The sequence below is a fragment of the Puccinia triticina genome, chromosome 8A (assembly GCF_026914185.1).
Source record: "Puccinia triticina chromosome 8A, complete sequence".
Lineage (NCBI taxonomy): Eukaryota > Fungi > Basidiomycota > Pucciniomycetes > Pucciniales > Pucciniaceae > Puccinia > Puccinia triticina.
The window spans coordinates 2810935-2830012 of record NC_070565.1 but is presented as its reverse complement, the minus strand read 5'-3'; the positions used below and the strand labels follow the sequence as shown (position 1 = coordinate 2830012).

The 19078-nt window shown below is 44.8% G+C and overlaps 2 protein-coding genes across 2 annotated transcripts; both read left to right on the top strand.

Annotated features, from left to right (window-relative positions):
- Positions 1 to 13147: 13147 nt before the first annotated feature.
- PtA15_8A259 (uncharacterized protein) lies at positions 13148 to 13507 on the top strand (the record flags this gene model as incomplete). Its single annotated transcript, XM_053171669.1, has 3 exons — positions 13148 to 13172; positions 13252 to 13371; positions 13437 to 13507. The coding sequence occupies 3 exons, from the start codon at positions 13148 to 13150 to the stop codon at positions 13505 to 13507; spliced, it is 216 nt and encodes a 71-aa protein (XP_053022910.1).
- Positions 13508 to 18467: 4960 nt separating this feature from the next.
- On the top strand, positions 18468 to 19078 carry PtA15_8A258 (uncharacterized protein; the record flags this gene model as incomplete). The annotated part of the gene is made up of 2 exons (XM_053171668.1): positions 18468 to 18489; positions 18570 to 19078. The coding sequence occupies 2 exons, from the start codon at positions 18468 to 18470 to the stop codon at positions 19076 to 19078; spliced, it is 531 nt and encodes a 176-aa protein (XP_053022909.1).

The window sequence follows — 19078 nt, the reverse complement described above, 5'->3', positions numbered from 1 at the left end:
TAATATGATAGCCTTCAGTTACAATGACATGACTAACTTGTAACTCTGATTTTTCCTTCAGTATAATTTCAAGGTACAATCCACAACTACATTTTTGACTTGAATCCAAGATTTTGCTTTTTTAGATATTTACTAGACAGTATTAATTGTTAAACACTTATTTTTCTTTCCTGCCCAAACCCTGTAATATGTAAACTGATTACAATTTGACAAGGAAGGAGCTGACATGCCCATAGAGTTAAATACCACCCATTAATATTTTGTTGCCAATTTTTAATAATTTATTTCAGTATAACTTTACATGAAAAGAAATGATTTTGTGATTCCAAAATATGTGGCAAGATGAAGCCTCAAATGCCTGTTGGATTATGATCAAGATGAAATGATTTTGGCTGTTGTATTTTGATAAGTATGAAATTCATGCCAGGACTGTAATAGGGTATTATACATAGTCCTGATTTGATGTGTGCTAAAAAGGACAGGCAGGCAATTGTGTCATGAAGTTTAAACTTATCAAGCTACAAATAAAGTTTTATATACATACCTGAACATCTCAAAGAAGCCAAATGTATGTACAACTTAATCTAGCTGTCAATTTTTAAGGAGGATTCAGATCAGCTCACAGAATATTTTGTGAATTTTTAATATCACAGTATGCACTTTGTGTTGTCTTGAAGCCATGTCTATGTATCAGTTTCAGTCACGCTTGCTCATGGAATTAGAATTTCTTCATTTTTTGCTTTGAGATTCACTGACTTTAACCTATGCTTACAAATCAAAAGGAAGCATAGGTTGATGTCATATCACATTTGAGCCAAGAAAATACCACCAGCAAAGTTTCAAACCAATCACCAAGCTTTCAGCCCAAGCTTCACATTGGAACTGAGTCAACCACTCACTTGACCAAAGCTCACCACACAGGTCATCCGAGATGACCGGTTGAAACAAGATATGTATTTTGTCTCTTGTTCTCATCTCTCTCTTATTATCCCTCTATCATTAATCATTACTAAAATTGACTGTTTCTTCTCTTTTGCATCAAAATGAACCCAATCCCAGAGCAAAATACCCAACGCGAAAACCCAACAGACCTCGAATGTCTTGGGACGATTTCCGGTAACTGTGTCATGGTTGATGGCCTTCGGAAATCAATCAAATACGCAAGCCAAACACGAGCCCTCCTTCAAAAAGGAGCCAACAGCATCAATGTTTTTACCTGGCCAGGGGCGCAAGCCGGTCTTGTTGCCGAACCCCTCTCTGGTGTCTTGAGGAAGTTGCTTGTAGGGCCAATTGGCACGGTGTCAACGGAGCTGAATGCCTTTTTATCTCGCAAGACAGACAATCAAAGCTTGCCCGGGACGTCACTGCCAACAGTTATTATGGATTCCACCCTTCTCGCTTCCCCCACCCCCACACCTACTCTGAAAGTAATATTAATGCTGTTTGTCGCTTCTGGACACACTCCTGAGGTACTCAAAATATTTGAAGAAAGCGGGCTGAAAGTCAAAATCATCAAAGGCTACCGTCCAGAAAACTGCTCGGGGATTCCCCATTCTTTGCATCTTGAGGTTGGGCAACGCTTGGCCCTAGCAAAACCTATTCACGGCTGCAAAACAGCCCTCTTGACGCACCAGCAACAAGCCCTGGAGTTCATTCTGGAATTAGAATCCCCAGAATCATCCGCACTTTCTGCCTTTTGGAATTCGTCGACCTGCGCGTGGCTGAAGCAATTATTTGATCATTCAGCAAACACCGGTAAAACAAAGTGTTATATTAATCATAAAAATCAAGGGTCCATCCTTGCCGATGATATGGGGCTCGGAAAAACTTTAACATCCCTGGCGCTCATTGTGACTTTGAAGGATGCGGCTGAATTGTTCGCTAATACAAACGAGCGACATTTGAAGGCAACATTGGTGGTATGCCCCTTATCAACTTTGGCAAATTGGGAGGCCGAGATCTATAAGCACCTGGACCCGAGTCTAACAAAATATGCTGTGTATCACGGAGAAGAACGAAAAAAGTGGACAGCACACATGCTTTGGGGAAACAATATTGTTCTTGTTACTTACGACACTGTAGCCAATCATTACAAGTCCAGGTGTGATGAGCTTTTTGGAACAATCTGGTTTTGAACCATATTGGATGAGGCCCAGTAAGTCGATATAGCAGCTTGGAATTGTGTAGAAAGCATTATTGATTGGTATTTTTTGTGAGTAGTGTGATTCGCGACCAAGCAACCAAGCGAAGCCGGGCCATTTTAGCCTTAGAGTCTCAACAAAAACTCTGCTTGACCGGAACACCGCTGCAAAATCACTTGAGTGACCTGTACACCCTACTTCGATTTATCAGACTGGACCCGTGGTTGAGGGACAAAGTGTGGCAGACATTCATCAAGCCAAACATAAGACAAAAATCAGAGAAGGCAATCCAATTGCTTCAACAGTTTCGTTAAGGAGGCTGAAAACGGATGTGCTCCAATTGCCGCCAAAAGTAGAGGAAAAAGTAGGCCTACCTCTACAAGAACCTTGGGACGAAGATTACCGCCGGCTATATCACGATTTTGCCGAACGGTTTGGAGTAGACAGAGGCAGCGAAAGCTGGGATTCTGCGGAATTTTTTCAGCAACTAACGACACTCTGACTATATTGCGATCATCCAGCATTGGTAGATCAGAGCCAATATGATCTACCAAAGCAGCAAACTTCATGGCACGATAGTCCGAAGATTGTGCATCTTATAGGAGATCTGAAAGCACACTTAAGGTCGGAGCAAGGTGGACAAATTGCGAAGGCGGTGGTTTTTTCTCAGTGGACGCACTTCCTGGGGATGTAAGTGCTACATTTCTTTAGGAAGTTACACCAGGAATGAATAATTTGTTGACAAGGTTTTCATGCAGTGTGGGTGTTGCGCTTGTCAAGAACGGGATAGATTTTGAACAAATAGATGGAACCTGCTCACTACAGCAGCGCGAAAAAGCTTTGGCAAGAATCTGGCAGCAATCCAACGTCCAAGTACTTCTGGCAACAATTGGAGCCTGTGGAGTGGAGATCAACCTGACCTGTACACAAAAGGTGTACTTGATGGTGAGTTGGTATGTATAAAAATGAAACATTGAGCCTCAGGCTGACGATAAACTACTCAAGGAACCCTGTTGGAATCCGAGTGTTGAAAGCCAAGCAACAGATTGGGCATATCGGCTGGGGCAAGTCTGCACCACGAGGATCATTCGTTACTTCATTGAGGGTAGCATTGAAGTCAACATGATCGAGGTATGCACTATCAAATGGAGGTGTAGCATATGCTAATGAAGATCCACATGTTCTAATTTATAGATACAGAAGCGGAAAAAGGAACTGGCACAGTAGGTCATTTCTATTTACATGTCTGATAAAAACTCACACTAATGAGAGTGAATGTACAGTTTGAAATTGGATCAACCGGGCGATAACATCAAGGAGGTGGTATAGATGATGATGGAATCAATTCATCTCAAACGTCAGGAGAACAGTCAGATGGCAGGGAATTTGAGTGCTTCTTCCTGAGTATTCAAGACGTCCTGGGAGACTTTGGTTCTGGATTGGAGGAATGCCGGATCATAGCAGCACCGGGGCAAACCAATTGGGACCGGAGAAACGTTGGATGTGCTGATAGGACTTCGACAACGTAATTCAAGCAATTTAGCCCTATGTAGAATTTGAGGACCTTTTTCCTTGCGCAAACGTTCCACTGTGGCTAAGTATAATTTGTGAGCAAACTCAGTGAGTTGTTGTGAGCGCCATGGTAAATGCATTCAATAGAGGTCCCCGGCGCTGTCTTCTTTGGTGTCAGATGTGCAAGCAGGATCCATGAAGATACGGGTTAAATTTGCAGGAAGAGACAAGGCCACGCAAGTATTGACACGGCGATCGCTGAGCTTGAGATACTTATTATTTATTGAAACAAAAATACAGGGTTAATATATAATACATAACTACTGCAACTTCTGCAAAGTAGACGGACCTGTTTAGTCCTTTTGCTTTGTTTTTCACGGGCCAACTTCAACTCTTGCCAGGCGGGGTTGTGAGATGATTTTCGGAGATCAGCCTGGCGCCCATGAATCCAGCAAAATAAGACCTTTTGGCCATTCGGGATTGTATCGTCAATGGGTGATATGGCGTATTTGTACAGAAGGCCATTATTTTTCGCAAATGTCCAATGCTTCCAGATCATGGTTGCAAACCACTTGTTGTATGGCGAACCTGGGGATTCGTCCCACGCAAAACTGACATGATGGATATTCATCTCGGCAAGATCTTCAGCAAAAAATTGGTGACAAATGACAGGAATACATTTGATTCTCCCTCCGACTTCGAGGTCTGCAATATTTTTCTTGGTGAGGTATGAACAGAACCGGGCAAAAGTTGCATCGTTAGTGCATCCCTCTTTTGAACGCGTCTGGAAGGTGGAAAGTTGGGATTTGGGAGGCAAAGGAGGAAGGTTGCTCTTGGCGGCTTTGACGCCAAGGAGAACCCGGGTGAAGTCATGGAGGGACCGAGCAAATGCAGAATTTGCGGATGGAATGCCGCTTGCAATGAGTTGTGAATGAAGGTGAGTGATGCTGCAAGGCATTAGGCCATTCTTGAGGCTGGAGGGAGGGGTCTTCATCGTGGAAGGTCGGATGATTCGGAGTGAGGGAGGAGGTGGAATGAGTGAGGGTGGGAGATGAGAGAGTGGTTGTGTTGGTAGATAACATCCCAGCTCCTGATGACAAAGGGCCGAAACAATGGGGGTCTACAAAGATTGATTTTTCAGCAAAAACATATCCTTTCTTTGATTAGCACCCTAATAATCCACCTGTCGGGTGCAGGAAGAGGGAGATTTCATGGGCGGAATTGACAGACCTATGGTGCCCATGGACCCGCTAGTCACTTGGACAATCGTCCATGTTAGAATGAATGTGTGAAATACAAAGTTTGGGGCAACTTGGCACTAATTTGATGGGATTCCTGATTGCGTATAGAGTGAACATCCTGAGAGGCTCCCCAACGACTTGGACAATGGTCCAAGTGGATCAAGCTTGGAATTTTGTCAATTGGCTGATTGTTAGGGAGTCCCCTAAGTTATGGAAATCGACTATCCTCTGGGACCCTGTAATACTAGCTGAGGAAAAGCGTCACCGCTAATTGACAGGTTGGACGATTGTCCAAAAGAAAAAATGCAAGGAATGTGCATTTTGAATGCGCTTGATAACTACTCAACGCAAACAGTAGGCCAAATATCTCCTCACACAAGATGAAAAGTGGATCATGGCCTGTTCATCTGCTTGAACTGACGGTATTCAAGCATTTCAACCGGCCGCGTTTGGTGATTTCAGCAGCCAGAGCTCAACTTTGTACCAAATTAAAGTACATATGTAAATGTAGAGGAGCCCGGAAAAATTGCAAGAATGCACTCACTCAAAACCCCGATGTAAACCAGAAGAGCTCATGTCTCCCGGCGAATCAGGCACACATCTCCTACGTGAAGCAATCATTGGTTGAAGGACACTACACCAGGACAAAAATTCCACCACCATTTGTGAGTAGCTCTTTGACCTCTTAGCGCCTTAAAAGAACACCAGAAATAAGAAAAATTGTTATCTCAGTTGATGAAGGTTTGCACCTGTGAAAAATTTGGGTGCGCCCAGAGTATTTATTGGGATGCGAATGGAATAGAACGCATGGGGGTCCCGTTGTCAGATGTCACTTTCCAAAAGCACCAAAGGTTGGCTCAATTGAACGTCCTACTTGGATCTACATCCCCCGGGAATCGCCATCCTACTCCTACTCCACAGGATTGGCCCCTTCTAATGCCATCCGCAATGGCTGTGACAGGATCCCAATTACCAGCACACCATTCCTCTGCCCAGAACAACCAAACAATAGGATCAAGCAGCAATCAGGCTGCCATGTCTCACATCACATCACAATCTGGCACTGATGGTTGAAGCGGTGAGGAAAACAAATCACAGAGAAATCTGTTGGTTGCCCAAGATAACGAGCTAGAGGCGGAGTTCCGATTCATTGATCAACATGCTCTGCATGTTTTGCTTCAAGCCGCTCGGTTCCATTTTGAGGATTACATGAGTGAGGAAGCTTGCGAGAGATTCTTGGCTGATGAGAAAGTGAAGCTTTCTCGCTTGGGGAACAGGTTTTGGTTCCAAACGTCTATCATCTTGAAAAAAATACCCACATCAATGGTTACAGTAACACATTGTCTTGGTCTAGACTGTAGTTTTCAAGAACAGGCCACTTGCCCAAAGTGTTGGACGCTCTACAAATGAATTCCGGATTCTGAAAGTTGGGTGAAACAAAAACTTCACGCCACATTGACTACTTGCTGTACGGCCAAATTCTTCACATCCGCCAGGAGCCTCTCAAAGTCGAATGAAAAGGGCCCTCGGTTGTGTGAAGAGCCAGTTTTCAAGGAATTTGTAGCTTCTGGGAAACCTGTGTGGCGACCAATTAAAAGTTTCTGTTACCAGAGGCTGAAGGACTGGCTGAAGAGGAAGCTTCTTTGTCAGGATTTTGAGGACTTGCTCAAGGCACCTTTGCAGTATGCGCGTCAAGATGGTGTCATGAGGGATATCTGGGACGGGACCGTATGGAAAACTTTCAAGTTCCCCAGCACTGCTTCTGAACCGTACACCAGCACTTCCGGGAACCTTGTTTTCAGCCTCTACGTTGACTGGTTCAATCCCCATGGGAACAAGATAGGTGGGAAGTGTTTGGAGGCTGGCGCAATAGCTTTAGTTTGTCTGAACTTGCCACCGGGCGGACGCTATCTAGAGCAGAATATTTTCCTGTTTGGGATCACTCCGGGCCAGCCCTCAGCAGATCACATATACAACATCCTTCAACCGCTTGTGACGGAGTTCTTGGAATTTGCTAATGGAGTTGTATTTGAAGAAACATCACGCTTTCCCAGTGGACAAACCATCCGCGCCATTATGCTCCCATTGATAGCCGATCTCCCAGCACTGCGGAAGGTGGCCGGATTCGCGTCTCATTCAGCTACTCTGTTCTGTTCTTTGTGTAAGCTCACTCGCCCACAGATCAACAATTTCGATCCATCACAATTTCCCCCCCGGGAGCATGAAGATCACATTGAATGGGCTAGGAAATGGCTTGATAGCCCTGACAGTACGCGCAGGAACGCCATAGTCAAAGAAAAAGGTGTCTGCTACAGTCCGTTGAACAAGTTACCATATTGGAGGCCCCTGGAATACTCAAGTATTGATGTTATGCATGCGTTGATGCTTGGCGTACTGAAAGATCATTCTCTATCCTACCTTGGGTTGGCGGCTGCAGGGAAGAAACATGAGGCCGATCTCAAGAAGTTGCGGAAAATGAAGCCGAGCAAACAAGGTCCCGTGTTTGAGGTGTTACTTCAAATGAGAACTCAAAGCAAAAAATGTCCCGCCGAAGATGACGACCATCCTGCAAAGCGCCGATTGACAATGGAAAATGTTCTAGCCTTGGCCTCAACAAGTGCGGATAAGCTTCCAGCATCAACACCACATTCCAATTTGTCTCGAGGATCACAAGCTTCTGGTGCCAGAATACATCAGTACCTCCTCCGAGGGCGCGTGCACAGCCGACAAGCAAGTGTCTCAAGCCAAGCAACAATAAATCCACGCAAGGACAAGGAAGGTAGCCGAGCATCACGACAATCTCATGGCGAAAGCTTGGCAAGCAAAGTGGACACTCACAACGAGGAGGAAAGCACGCCGGACCAGGAGCTGGATGATCAGATGCCGCATCTGCTAACCAAAGAACTCGAGTGTGTTCGGCGAGCAATTGAGCAGACCTGCTTACCATCATGGGTTGACCGTCTGCCTCTCCAATTAGGTGCCGCAAGTGCAGGCTCCCTGAAGGCAGCCAAATGGGGAATATTGTACACCGTATTTTACCCGCTAGTTTTATTGCCTCTATGGAACTTGTGTGATGCAAACAATGATCAAAAACTCTTAGCGGAAAACTTGGTCAAAATAGTTCACATAACACATTTGCTGAGCCATTGTATGATCACTGCTGCCAATTTAAGCTCAATTTGCAAGGCAATTCCGGAATACAGGAAGCACACTCTTGCAAACTGGCCAAAAGTAAACTCAAAACCCAATATACATATCCTACAACATTTCCCGGAAGTAATCGAGCGCTTTGGCCCACCAGCTGCCTTTGCCGCATGGGCGCAAGAGCGCTTGGACGGACTCCTTGGCAAAACCAAAACCAACAATCATCCGGGTTAGCTCTTTCACTTGGTTCTGTTTTTTTTTTGGCTACATATATTAACATACTGTGCACCGGCTGCAGGGGTGTTGAGCAAGACGTTGCTCCGGCGATGGATTCAGCGGAGTAACTTGAAACGTTTGAGTGAGCTCACTGATAGGGGCGTCAATGGGGACAGGCGGGATTCCAGGACAACAATTGCTCCAACTGCGCTCCCGGGCGGAATATATGCCAGCTGGCTCGATCACCTCAACAAATTCCTTTCATACTAATCCACCAAATGGGTTCCTGAAGCATCAGGAAGTCCTTCAAACAATCGCACCATTTTAAAACCTATAGTGGTTTTGAAGCCAAGCTTTAAGGATGCACAAGATAAGAATTACACAATTGAAAAGGGCCATAAAGGAAACTCGTATGTTCACGTTAGGTTAGGAGGAAATGACTTATTTGGAAGTATCTAAACAATCTTCTCTTCTGAGCAGTTTCCTAACAACACATTTGTACACCTGGCCGTGTTTGCCCAACTTGACGAGAAGGACGCGCATATCAATCCGTACCGGGAAGTCTCAACCCTCCACTACCAACTGCTTGTCAGATCAAACTCTCCTCAAACACTCGTGTTAAACACCAAGGACGTTGTTGGACATGTGGCAGTTTTGTCGAATCCTTCAGGTGTCTTTGGAATAAACACCGAAACCATATCAGTGGCTTTAGTTCATCATTGGGTGAGTGAACCCATGATATAACGACGTCTTATCCTTCTCATTTTCACCGGTGTCAGCTGACGCAAAGGTTTTCACCTCAGGGCGTGACCAGGGATTGACACAATCAAATGGCTCTTTCTCTGCATGTATCCCGGAGCTTGGCACATAAACCTTGGGCTTTTGGACTTGGACGATCGTCCAAGTCTCTACCCCTCACGAGTTGGACAATCTTCCAAGTTTCCACTCCTTCCCACTTGGACGATTGTCCAAGTTCCCAATCCGTCCCACTTGGACAATCGTCCAAGTCCCTATTAGGCTTCCCCTTGCTGTATGTGTCGCAGACAGGTTGATCCACACCCTCCAGCCCTTTTCAAACACTTCCTACTCTCAAACACATGTTTCTTTCTCTCAGCTGCTCCGCCCCACTTCCCCTCTGATGCATTCCCTCTCTACAACCAATCTGTAGAATTGCTACCTCTCAGAAGATCTAAGCGCCCTTGTATTCCTCCCCCGTTTTGTTCCATTTCTACATCTTCCCCAGCGTGGTTCTCAAACTAAATCAATGTTGTAATTTCAATCTATCTAACACCCCCTCCGATCCTCCCCTAGGAACTTGGATATAGATTTACCATTTGGCAATCTCACTGCATGATAAGATGTGCATGGCCCAGCCCATCCTCTACTGTGAAGAGCATCTCCACATGTTTCAGTAGATCCGGTGCGGTGTTTGGTCTTCAGACTGCCACCTGCCAGCCAGCAGGCTTTTGAAAATAAATAAGAGCTCCCCCTGCCTTAATTGATATCCCTGTGCCTTCCCCCATTCAAGCCTCCAGCAAAATTTTCCAACTGATATTCAAGAAAGCTTCTCTATGTGTTCCCACACGGAGTCTTCCAAAAAAAAAAAAGAGATTTGGATGGTTCTTGGGCCAAGCACCTGACCCAATCCCAGAAGGAATGGATGTACGGCGTAATTGATTCCATGAAATCCAAGATCAATACTGAGTTTGAACCAGACAACAACAGGAGGACCCCCCTCAAGAAGGCCCTGGACGACAATCATTTCCTGAGGCACATCAACATTTACTACAATGGTGCAAGACAGGAAGCAATATCCATGGGGTTGAGGGAAGATCAATTCCCCAACCTTTACTCTCTCTGGGTAGCTCGCCGGGCCAAGCTGGGCAGAGGTTAGTCATTCTCCTGAACAAACACCCAGGCACTTCTGACACTCATTTCCAATCAGGAATCCCCGTGAACAAGGAATTCAACATAGTATAATTTTTGGCCGTTCAGAGAGGTGAAATCCCCCGCACCAACAATGGGATTTGATTGAGAGAAGATTTTCCTGAAATATCTATTTACAAACCCTAACATTCAGGCGCCTCACTCCCCATCAATGATAAACATGTATATATACACACAAATGAGATAACTGATGCACTACTATGTACATCTATACCGGGGAAAATATTGGCCATGATTTACCAAATCTTTAAGTTACGTTCAGCCTTCATTGGCCTACATTTCAATAGAAATACACAAAGTCTTGTTATACCTCATACTATCCCCCACTTCCTACGCCGTTGTGAATGTTCAGGTCATCCCAATCGCCATTCACTATTCCCCGTGTTGTCCTTTGACAATCCAGACTCCTCTATCTCCATCCAATGAATCCCTGCTTGTCACACGATTCCCAATCTAGCCCAAATATCCGAATGTCTCAGTGGCAATCACAGAATTGTAGGTTTGAATGACCAACTAGTAACATACCTTCATCCGGCCATTTGAACTTCTGGACCTGAGGAACCTGCCTGGTTGCTGGCCGCCAGTGCCGCCTGTTGAGGCCCGGTTGAATGACTGCTTCCCTGGACCGGGGGGCGAGAATTTGATGCACCAGATGATTTTGCCAACATCTCCGTTGCCAACGGGTCGAGTTCCATGTGTTCGCTTGCGATATGTTCTGCTTGGAATTCACCAACTTCTTGTAAATAGTTATCCCCATATGTGTTGCGGGGGAAACAATTCGGTACAGTTTGCTCAATGCGTTCTTCAGCGGTAGGGCTTCGGGTGTCTTTGCGGTCCAGCAGGCCTTTCACCAACATCTTCTTTTGAGGGGTTTTGGCACGCTGCAATGCAGCGCGGTCAATACAGCGAATTATCTTTTCCAATTGCGCGCTCCGCCAGTATGCTGTGATTTGTCGGGGCAATGAGTTTGCATCGTCTTCTTCAAAGTCTGAGACAGCATCTGGGTCACGAAGTAAATGCCCCAGGATCTTCTTTGCGGGGTAGAGGGATAGGAAGGTGTCCGCCCGGAGGTTGGCAATCTGATATATGTAAAGCAAAAAACTTGCAATTAGTCATGTTGTTCCAAACGGGTCATGAAGACAAATGGATTGTATCTATCTTACCTTTCTCTTTGTAGATCAAATATACTGGGCGCGCTTCCTCAGTGCAACGACGTCCGCTGGGGTGACCTGAGCCTTCACCCGAGTCAATCCTTGATTGCCAACCCACTCGAAAAATCGCGTCTTGATTCCCGGGATCACTGATTCGAGCACATCAACATTAATGTGTTTTGCCCAGGGCAGCCAGTGCCGCACCGTAATGCCAACCGTCACAGCATTCCACACGCTATCTTGTGCAAATCGTGCGTTCCAGTCAAAGGTGAAACGGGGAAATCCGTTCTTGGCTAGATCCACTTCCATATCCCTCTTCACATGTATGGAGACTGCCAAGGTTGCAGCAAAGGGCAAAAGTCGGAACGCAACAGGTACGAGGCGGGTTTTAAGATGATCGATCTCCGTCTTGCGGATGAGTTTGATTTCCTGTTCATTTGCGTTTGGGTTCTTCTTTGTTACTTCTTCCAATTGCTTACTAAAAGCCTCCTTGCGGCGCTCTCTCCAGGTGTCCCAAGAGGCGAGCTTCACTTCAGTTACAGAATCCGGCAGCTCATGTGGCTTAGCGTTGGGTGGTAGCCCCATCATGGCCCGGGTGAAAGTTTGAAGACTACGTATCACTTTGTCCCGATGATGAGGCTTCTTGTCAGCTGCCTGAGTAATGATCCTTGACAAATTCTGATTGGTTTGTCGGTCCTGAGTGCGGCTCTTGATGGTCCGTCGGCGACGGTTGCTGCCTTCAGCTAGGGTCTCCAAGGGAACCTCTGTAAAGATACATAATACCAAATTCGCCAATTAGATGTCATTTCTTCCAGTATGGACTTATATCTCCAGAGAAATAATCACTCACCTCCCGCGGGTCTCTCCTCAGGAGTGTTGTCACCGGTAGACGTGAACAAAAACTCGTCAACATCCATGATGATAATCGCAGGGGTTTAAACTAACCGGCCAGAAAGGTGAATCTAAATAAGTATGGAATAGAATGTGGCCAATGGAAAGTCAAGGACCGAGGTGGTTTTGAAGTTTGATCACTCAAGAAGGGAAGTTGAAGGATACAGCTACCCGGAGGAAGCAAGGAAAAGTGTTGACTTTGGAGACTTGGTGTTGTGGCTTGATCCAGTGATGTTTCAGCTCAACCACAAAACCTTTCCTAAAAGGCTGCCACAAAGGCCCCCCAACTTCCAATGACTACATGGCCCCCCATGAACATCCTTTTACCTTGAAGCCAATCCTTGTATGTACATATGTAAGTTTCATTGCAGCAATGCACATCACCTTCCTAATTTTCTGCCATTCTCTGTTTGCACATTTCTTTCCCAGTGGACCGCCGCGGCCATCTTGTGTACATACATAATACATAATCTATCCAATTACAATAACAGTCTGGCCACTGCCAACGGCGGTGGTTGAATGAGAACAACACAATTGACATTCCATACCACCTGCAATCATTGGTTGGGACATCTCATCGTCGTTGGACTGTGCCATTACATAGGGTGGTCCCACCTCTTGGATATGTAGCTTGTAAACTTGAAGTATCCATGTAAAAAAAGTGTAAATAAAGAGAAATACCAAAAAGGGGTTTTTTTTTCTCAGTTGACCTGAGGAGGTCACCATTTACATTTAATGCATATCACATAAATCTCCGTGAACAATCAACTTTTTTTCTGGCACAAAACACCGGGCTCAAAAATGACCAGTTGACTTGAATGGATCAGCCAGCCACTGATTGCGCCGCAACACATCCCCCCCCCCCCCCCCCCCGTTGTCGCAAGAACTGACAAACCCCACGCAAATGACACCTGCCACTTTGGACGATTGTCCAAAACAAAAAACGCCACAAAACCATAATAAGCCACATATCAGTAACATTAACCTGCGGAATTGACTCTTTCTCAGTATGTCCACTCTTGTCCATTGGGAGCGCTTCTATCAAAGACGACCGGTTGAGTAATCCTTCCCTGTTGGGCTTTTGGGGCCCCTCCGTGCCCCAAAAGATCATCCCAATCAGCATCTTGGGTCAAGGCAGAATTGCAAAATCAACCTGCTTGCTTCGACTGAATGACTGCCCCATTGGATTGCAGGATTGACTCGGGTGATTGGTCCCGTTGATGGCAGGCTTAACTTGGATGATTGTCCAAGTGGAACCTGTTGAACATTCTTTGAGGTCACCATTTGGGCGGGATATGTATTGCGTATGGAGGAGTCCTCCACGCATACGTACATACAACCCTCATCCTGACACCAACCGGATGATCCAAGGGGTGAATTCACGTTTCATCATCAATGTTGCGGCCCGCTGGCGTCACCTTACTTATGTACATGCATTACATACATCAGCATTTCAACATTTGGATCCATACCAATAACAAGATCCAGAACGCCTGCACGTGGCATTTGCCCCATTATTTGGATTCACCTTGCACCCGCCTATGCACATATGTACATACATATAATTATGTTTATTACGGAAAAAGTTGCAATTGACCATGTAAGGGCATACAGCTGCTACTGCTTGACCTGCTTGCAAGTGATTGCCAGCACTCCTCCCCCCACTTCAACCAACTAATCTTCATTTTTGGCCTTTCTTGTACTTAGGTTCGGCCATCAACACGCTCCCATGCCATCTCCTGCCGCCTTTTTTTATTGGCCCATCCCTTTTCCCAGTGTCCAACAAGCTCATCGCCTTTCATCGTTCTTCTTGGATCGGGAACTGTATGTATATGTATGTCTCACCTCCTTTCTAAATTTCGCGCTTGTTGCCAATTCACACCTTTTAGTTAAACTTCTCTTCTTTGCTGACAACATAATCTCCTTAGATAGCTCAGGATTGGTTCATAAACTCGCCGCCGGTCGTCCTTTCATAGCCCCAAAGCCTATTTTCCTTTAAACTTTGTATTCAATCCGGCACAATCATGAATGTTTTGCAGGTCTTGTCCTCATCTGTCCGAGCGTTATTGGCTGTGCAATCATCAAGCTGCAACGCATCTGCCTTCAAAGCTCACCGGCCCCTCCAGCACCACCTGCTTGATAGGTATTTAGGTCTCACACCTTTGTCCCTCCTCCACATCTTTCCCCCTCTCCATTCAACTTCCCCAGACTTTTCCGCCCCCACATTTTTCTTGTCCACTCTGACACGGAACTAATCAACCCTTCCTTAAAATCAGATTGATCTTTTGCCCCCCAGCCTCATCTCTATGGATTCCACTTCCGACCCCCTGCTCCGCCCAAACGAATCTCTCCCACCAAATGAGCCTGCTGCCGATGGCCAGCAAGAAGCTGGGGATTCCGATTTTACTAGTGGTATGTACATATAATACATTGTTATGTGCTTCCCTAAAACTTACCTCATTCCTGATTCCTGATCGCGTAGCTTTAGATACACTCAGAGGACCGGCCCCTTCACTTGAAGCGTACGCCAATTACAAGGCTTTTTCCCAACCTACCACCAGGGCAGCTTTGGGGGCACTCCCTAGAGAGTGCCTCACCATGAATTATTTTCATAACTTGGCACAATATCTACTACAACATATGTATAATCAAACATGAAATGATATGTAACTATACATAAAGTATCCAAAACTTGACTGGAAGTCATCTACAACTCCATTGGAATTAAACTGGAACAAAACAGTACAACATCTCTGTAACCACTTTATAACTCAAGTGGAACAATGCATCCATTAGGGTGGTGTAGTGCAGTTCCACTAAAAATAAGTGTAGTGTAGCAGAATTGATCTACTTTTGTGCTAACCCTAGGCAGGCAGGCCGCTAAAAAGTGCCCGCAATCATGCACTACAGCACTTTTTGAGTCATTTTGGCCTTTTTTGCCGCTAAAGGTGCTGTAGCATAGCAGGGGTAGTGGCCGCTAACACTACAGAAAAAAAGGGCAACAGTTGGTGCAGATCTGCCAACACTAAGTAGCCCTGTAGTGTAGTGTAGCTTAGAGAACATTGTTGGTAGAAAGTTTAAGCAAGTTTCATTTTAATGGCAGACACTCATCACAATATCATACACAAGTCCAGTGTAATTCTGACTAAATTTTGATTTCCTGCTGCTACCCAGAGCACTAAAGAAGTGGTTCAAAGATTTTTTTCCTCCGGAGCTGCAGAGGAAAAATGGGTGATGACTTCTGGACATGGTGGGTAGGTACGGTACGGTTATTGGTAACATGCTAATATTGTAACATTTTTTTTGTTTCTTAATTTTACCCTTAGCTGTAACAAAAGTGCATTAAAATATTGCAACTTGGAGAAACTTGTTATTTGACGTCCATGACAATATCTGCCGGTAAAGAGGGGAAGATATTTTAAATTTCCTTAGTAATAGGCGGCAATTTGCCCCTCTTTATCTTGTTATCCAGCGGTTAATGTGTTACGTTACTAGCAATGCAAGTAACACATTAGATATTCTGGCCTGTTAGAATACGGCCCCAGGATTTGAACCAGTTTTTACTGATACCAATAATTCCTGACTGTAGTAACGGCAAGTGTTACACCACGCGGATAACAGCGGTTATCATAGTGTATTGTAACTTAAACTACCCATTTTTGCTGCTGGGTTTTGCTTTTCTTACCTAAATTAATCCTGGTGTGTTGCTGTGGTGTCCTAGCCCTCCAGTTGTCACCTTATTGTACGCGCGAACAATAGGGTGACATTGGCGAAATGCAAAACAGATTCATATGCATATGCATCTGGAATTTTCAAAAACATAAACAACAACACAACTGAGCGGCCGATTTGTGTAACGCTGTTGGTTCCTCTATACAAAATCTGGCAAATAAAAGCCAGTCTTGACTTCAACCAGTTTTCTGCCCCTTTTACATGATATTCTAGCCATTTTCTGAGGTAAATTCAAGGAAACTCCCATCACATTAAAGGAATAATTTCCTTCCAGTTGTCACCCCATTGTACGCGCGTACAATAGGGTGACATTGGCGAAATGTAAAACAGGTCCATGTGCATATGCATGTGGACATTGCAAAAGCAAAATCTAAGAAGCTGATCTATGTGAAGCAGTCGTAAACTCTGGATGAACTCTGGAACAGGAAAGGCAATCTTGACTTCAACTAGTTTTCTGCCTCTTTTACATAATATTCTAGCCATTTTTTGAATGGAATTCCAGGAAAATCCAATCAATCTGAGGGAACTATTGTACTCCAGTTGTCACCCCATTGTACGCGCGTACATTAGGGTGACATTCGCGAAATTTAAAACAGTTCCATGTGCATATGCATCTGGAAATTGCAAAAACAAGAACAAAAACACAACTGAGTGGCTGATCTACGTGAAGGGGTTGTGACCTCAGATGAACTGTGGAACAGCAAAGCCAGTCTTGAGTTCAACCGTTCTTCCACCCCTTTTGCATACTATTCTAGCCATTTTTTGGTGAATTTCTAGGAAACTCCTATCACTTTGAGGGAATCATTTATATAAACTACTTTTGATAAAGTACATGAAGAATTCATTTCATCCACATGTTTTGGATTGATGTCACATCTCAAATTTCAAAATATAACAATGGGGCCAAAGAAGTTGTCATGTCACATGCAATGGCGGGTAGGTACAGTATGGATATCAGTAACATACCAATAATGTAACAATATTTTGTTTTTACCACTACCACTAACATAACAGAAGTGTGCTACAATATCAAACCTCAGGTAGCTTTATTTTTTTTGCATTATTTACAATATTGGGCGGCGCAGAGGGGCAGATATTGGAAAATTTATTGGAAAGAGGGGGCCATTTAAGCCTCTGTATTGTGTTACTCAGTGGTTAACGTGTTGATAGTAAAGTCAGCCTGAAAAAATTTACCCCTTTAAAATGTGGTCCCAGGCTTAAAAGTTGTTGTTACTAATACCAATACCAACTGAGCATAGTAAAAGCAAGTGTTACACTACACAGATAAAGGCACCTATTTTACTGTATTGAAACAACCAATTTTTTCACATTCATGAGGCTAGCAGTTACTGCACCACTCTGTAGCTGTCTTGTAAAAATGGTGGGTAAATACAGGGTAATTTAGCATTAGGGTGGCAGTGCTAACCACAACTTTTCCTTTGCAGTGTTACCATTCTGCCACCCCTGCTAAGCTATTTTATGCTCTGAAACAGTCCTTGCAGCGGAAAAAAAGTCTAAAAATCTGCTAAATAGTGCTGTAGCGCATCGTAAAAGGCGCTTGTTTGTGTCCTTTGCGCGTAGCTTCAGCACAGAGATGGTTCAATTCTGCTACTTGACACCAATTTGTAGCGGAATTGTAATACTCTAAGGTGAAAATAGCTGGTAAAGAATTGCTTTTAGCTGATAACAGAGAGGTTTTTAATTCACAGTTCCTTTGAAGATGTGATATCTATCTGCAAAGGGATTTCACACCACAGTAAAAAGAATTTGGGGATGCAAGAGTTGATTTGGAAATGTAAAACATGGGTTAGGATTGTAATGAAATTGACTTCAATATGAATTCAATTTAGTTGAATGATAGTTCACATTGAATAGTTACATATCAATCCAAATTAGATTGGCCTATTGTTATTGCCAAGTAATGAAACAATTCAAACATCAGATAGTAAGGAATTCCGCCTCAGTTCAGACAAAAACTAGCACCAAATTCAGCTGTGGCACTCCTTGGGGATTGCCCCCAAAGCTTCCCTGGTGTACGCTCCTTCGCAGTGAGAGACGGCAAGCGGGAAAGAAGGAGTTTGTGACGAGTTGCACCAAGCTCAAGGAGATATTGGAGCAGGCTTTGGGCCTTTCAGAGTCCATTCCTGTTCCTCCGGCTACAATCATTTCTGGAATCCGAGAGATTCAAGAGCAGTGCCAAAAAAGAAAGCGAGGTGAATCATTCTTAATCTCATCACATGCATACCACCGCACTCACTCCCCAAATTTCCCAGACGTCAACAAAGGGAAGCCAATACCTCCTGAGGATTTGATCGATCTGACCAACAAGACCGACGACGAGGATGCTGATCAATCCAACCAAGCAACCTCGGGGTCCAAACCATTCCGCAAACGTCCGTGCGCAGAGGCCAATAAATTTTTGTTACAACAGCCAAGTTCCCAGCAGTGCCCGCTTGGCCAATCCATTCCAGATCTATCTGGTCCTTCCAAAGATGCCGATGCCAATGATGCCCAGTCACCCAAGGGACAAATCTGTAAGTTTTCATCCTCCTTCCCCTTTATCATCATCACAGCGTTAAGTGTGTTTATTTCAGCCGATTTGGCGGCATTGGCGCCCCACCAAGATACCACCCATACCCCTCTTGAACCTGCCGCCTCCTCAACCGTGGCCGCACCAACATCAAACAGGCAAGAGCTTGCCAACCCTCACCCATCAGCCACCTCAACCAGTGAGAAGTTTGACGCAAATCTGACCATACAACACTCCACGGGCTCGAGCCCTGCCACCAATACGCCCTTACCACCGTCAACTGCGCCTCAGGACCACCCATCTCAGTCTCTTAGCGCAACAATTTCTCTGGCCGGACCGACAATCACCCCGGTCAATCCCAGCAAGATACCGCCTGTGCTTAAACCACCAGCTCCCCCCATGATCACTCTCCTCAAATCCACCACAAACACAGGCTCAACTTCCGATTCCCCTACTGCTTCACATGAAAAATCCAGCCCCGCTACATCAAAACCCTCGGACCAGCTCAATCAAGAACAAGCAAATTTCAATTTTAACAAGGTTCAACTACTGATTTCACCATCAGCAGTGTAG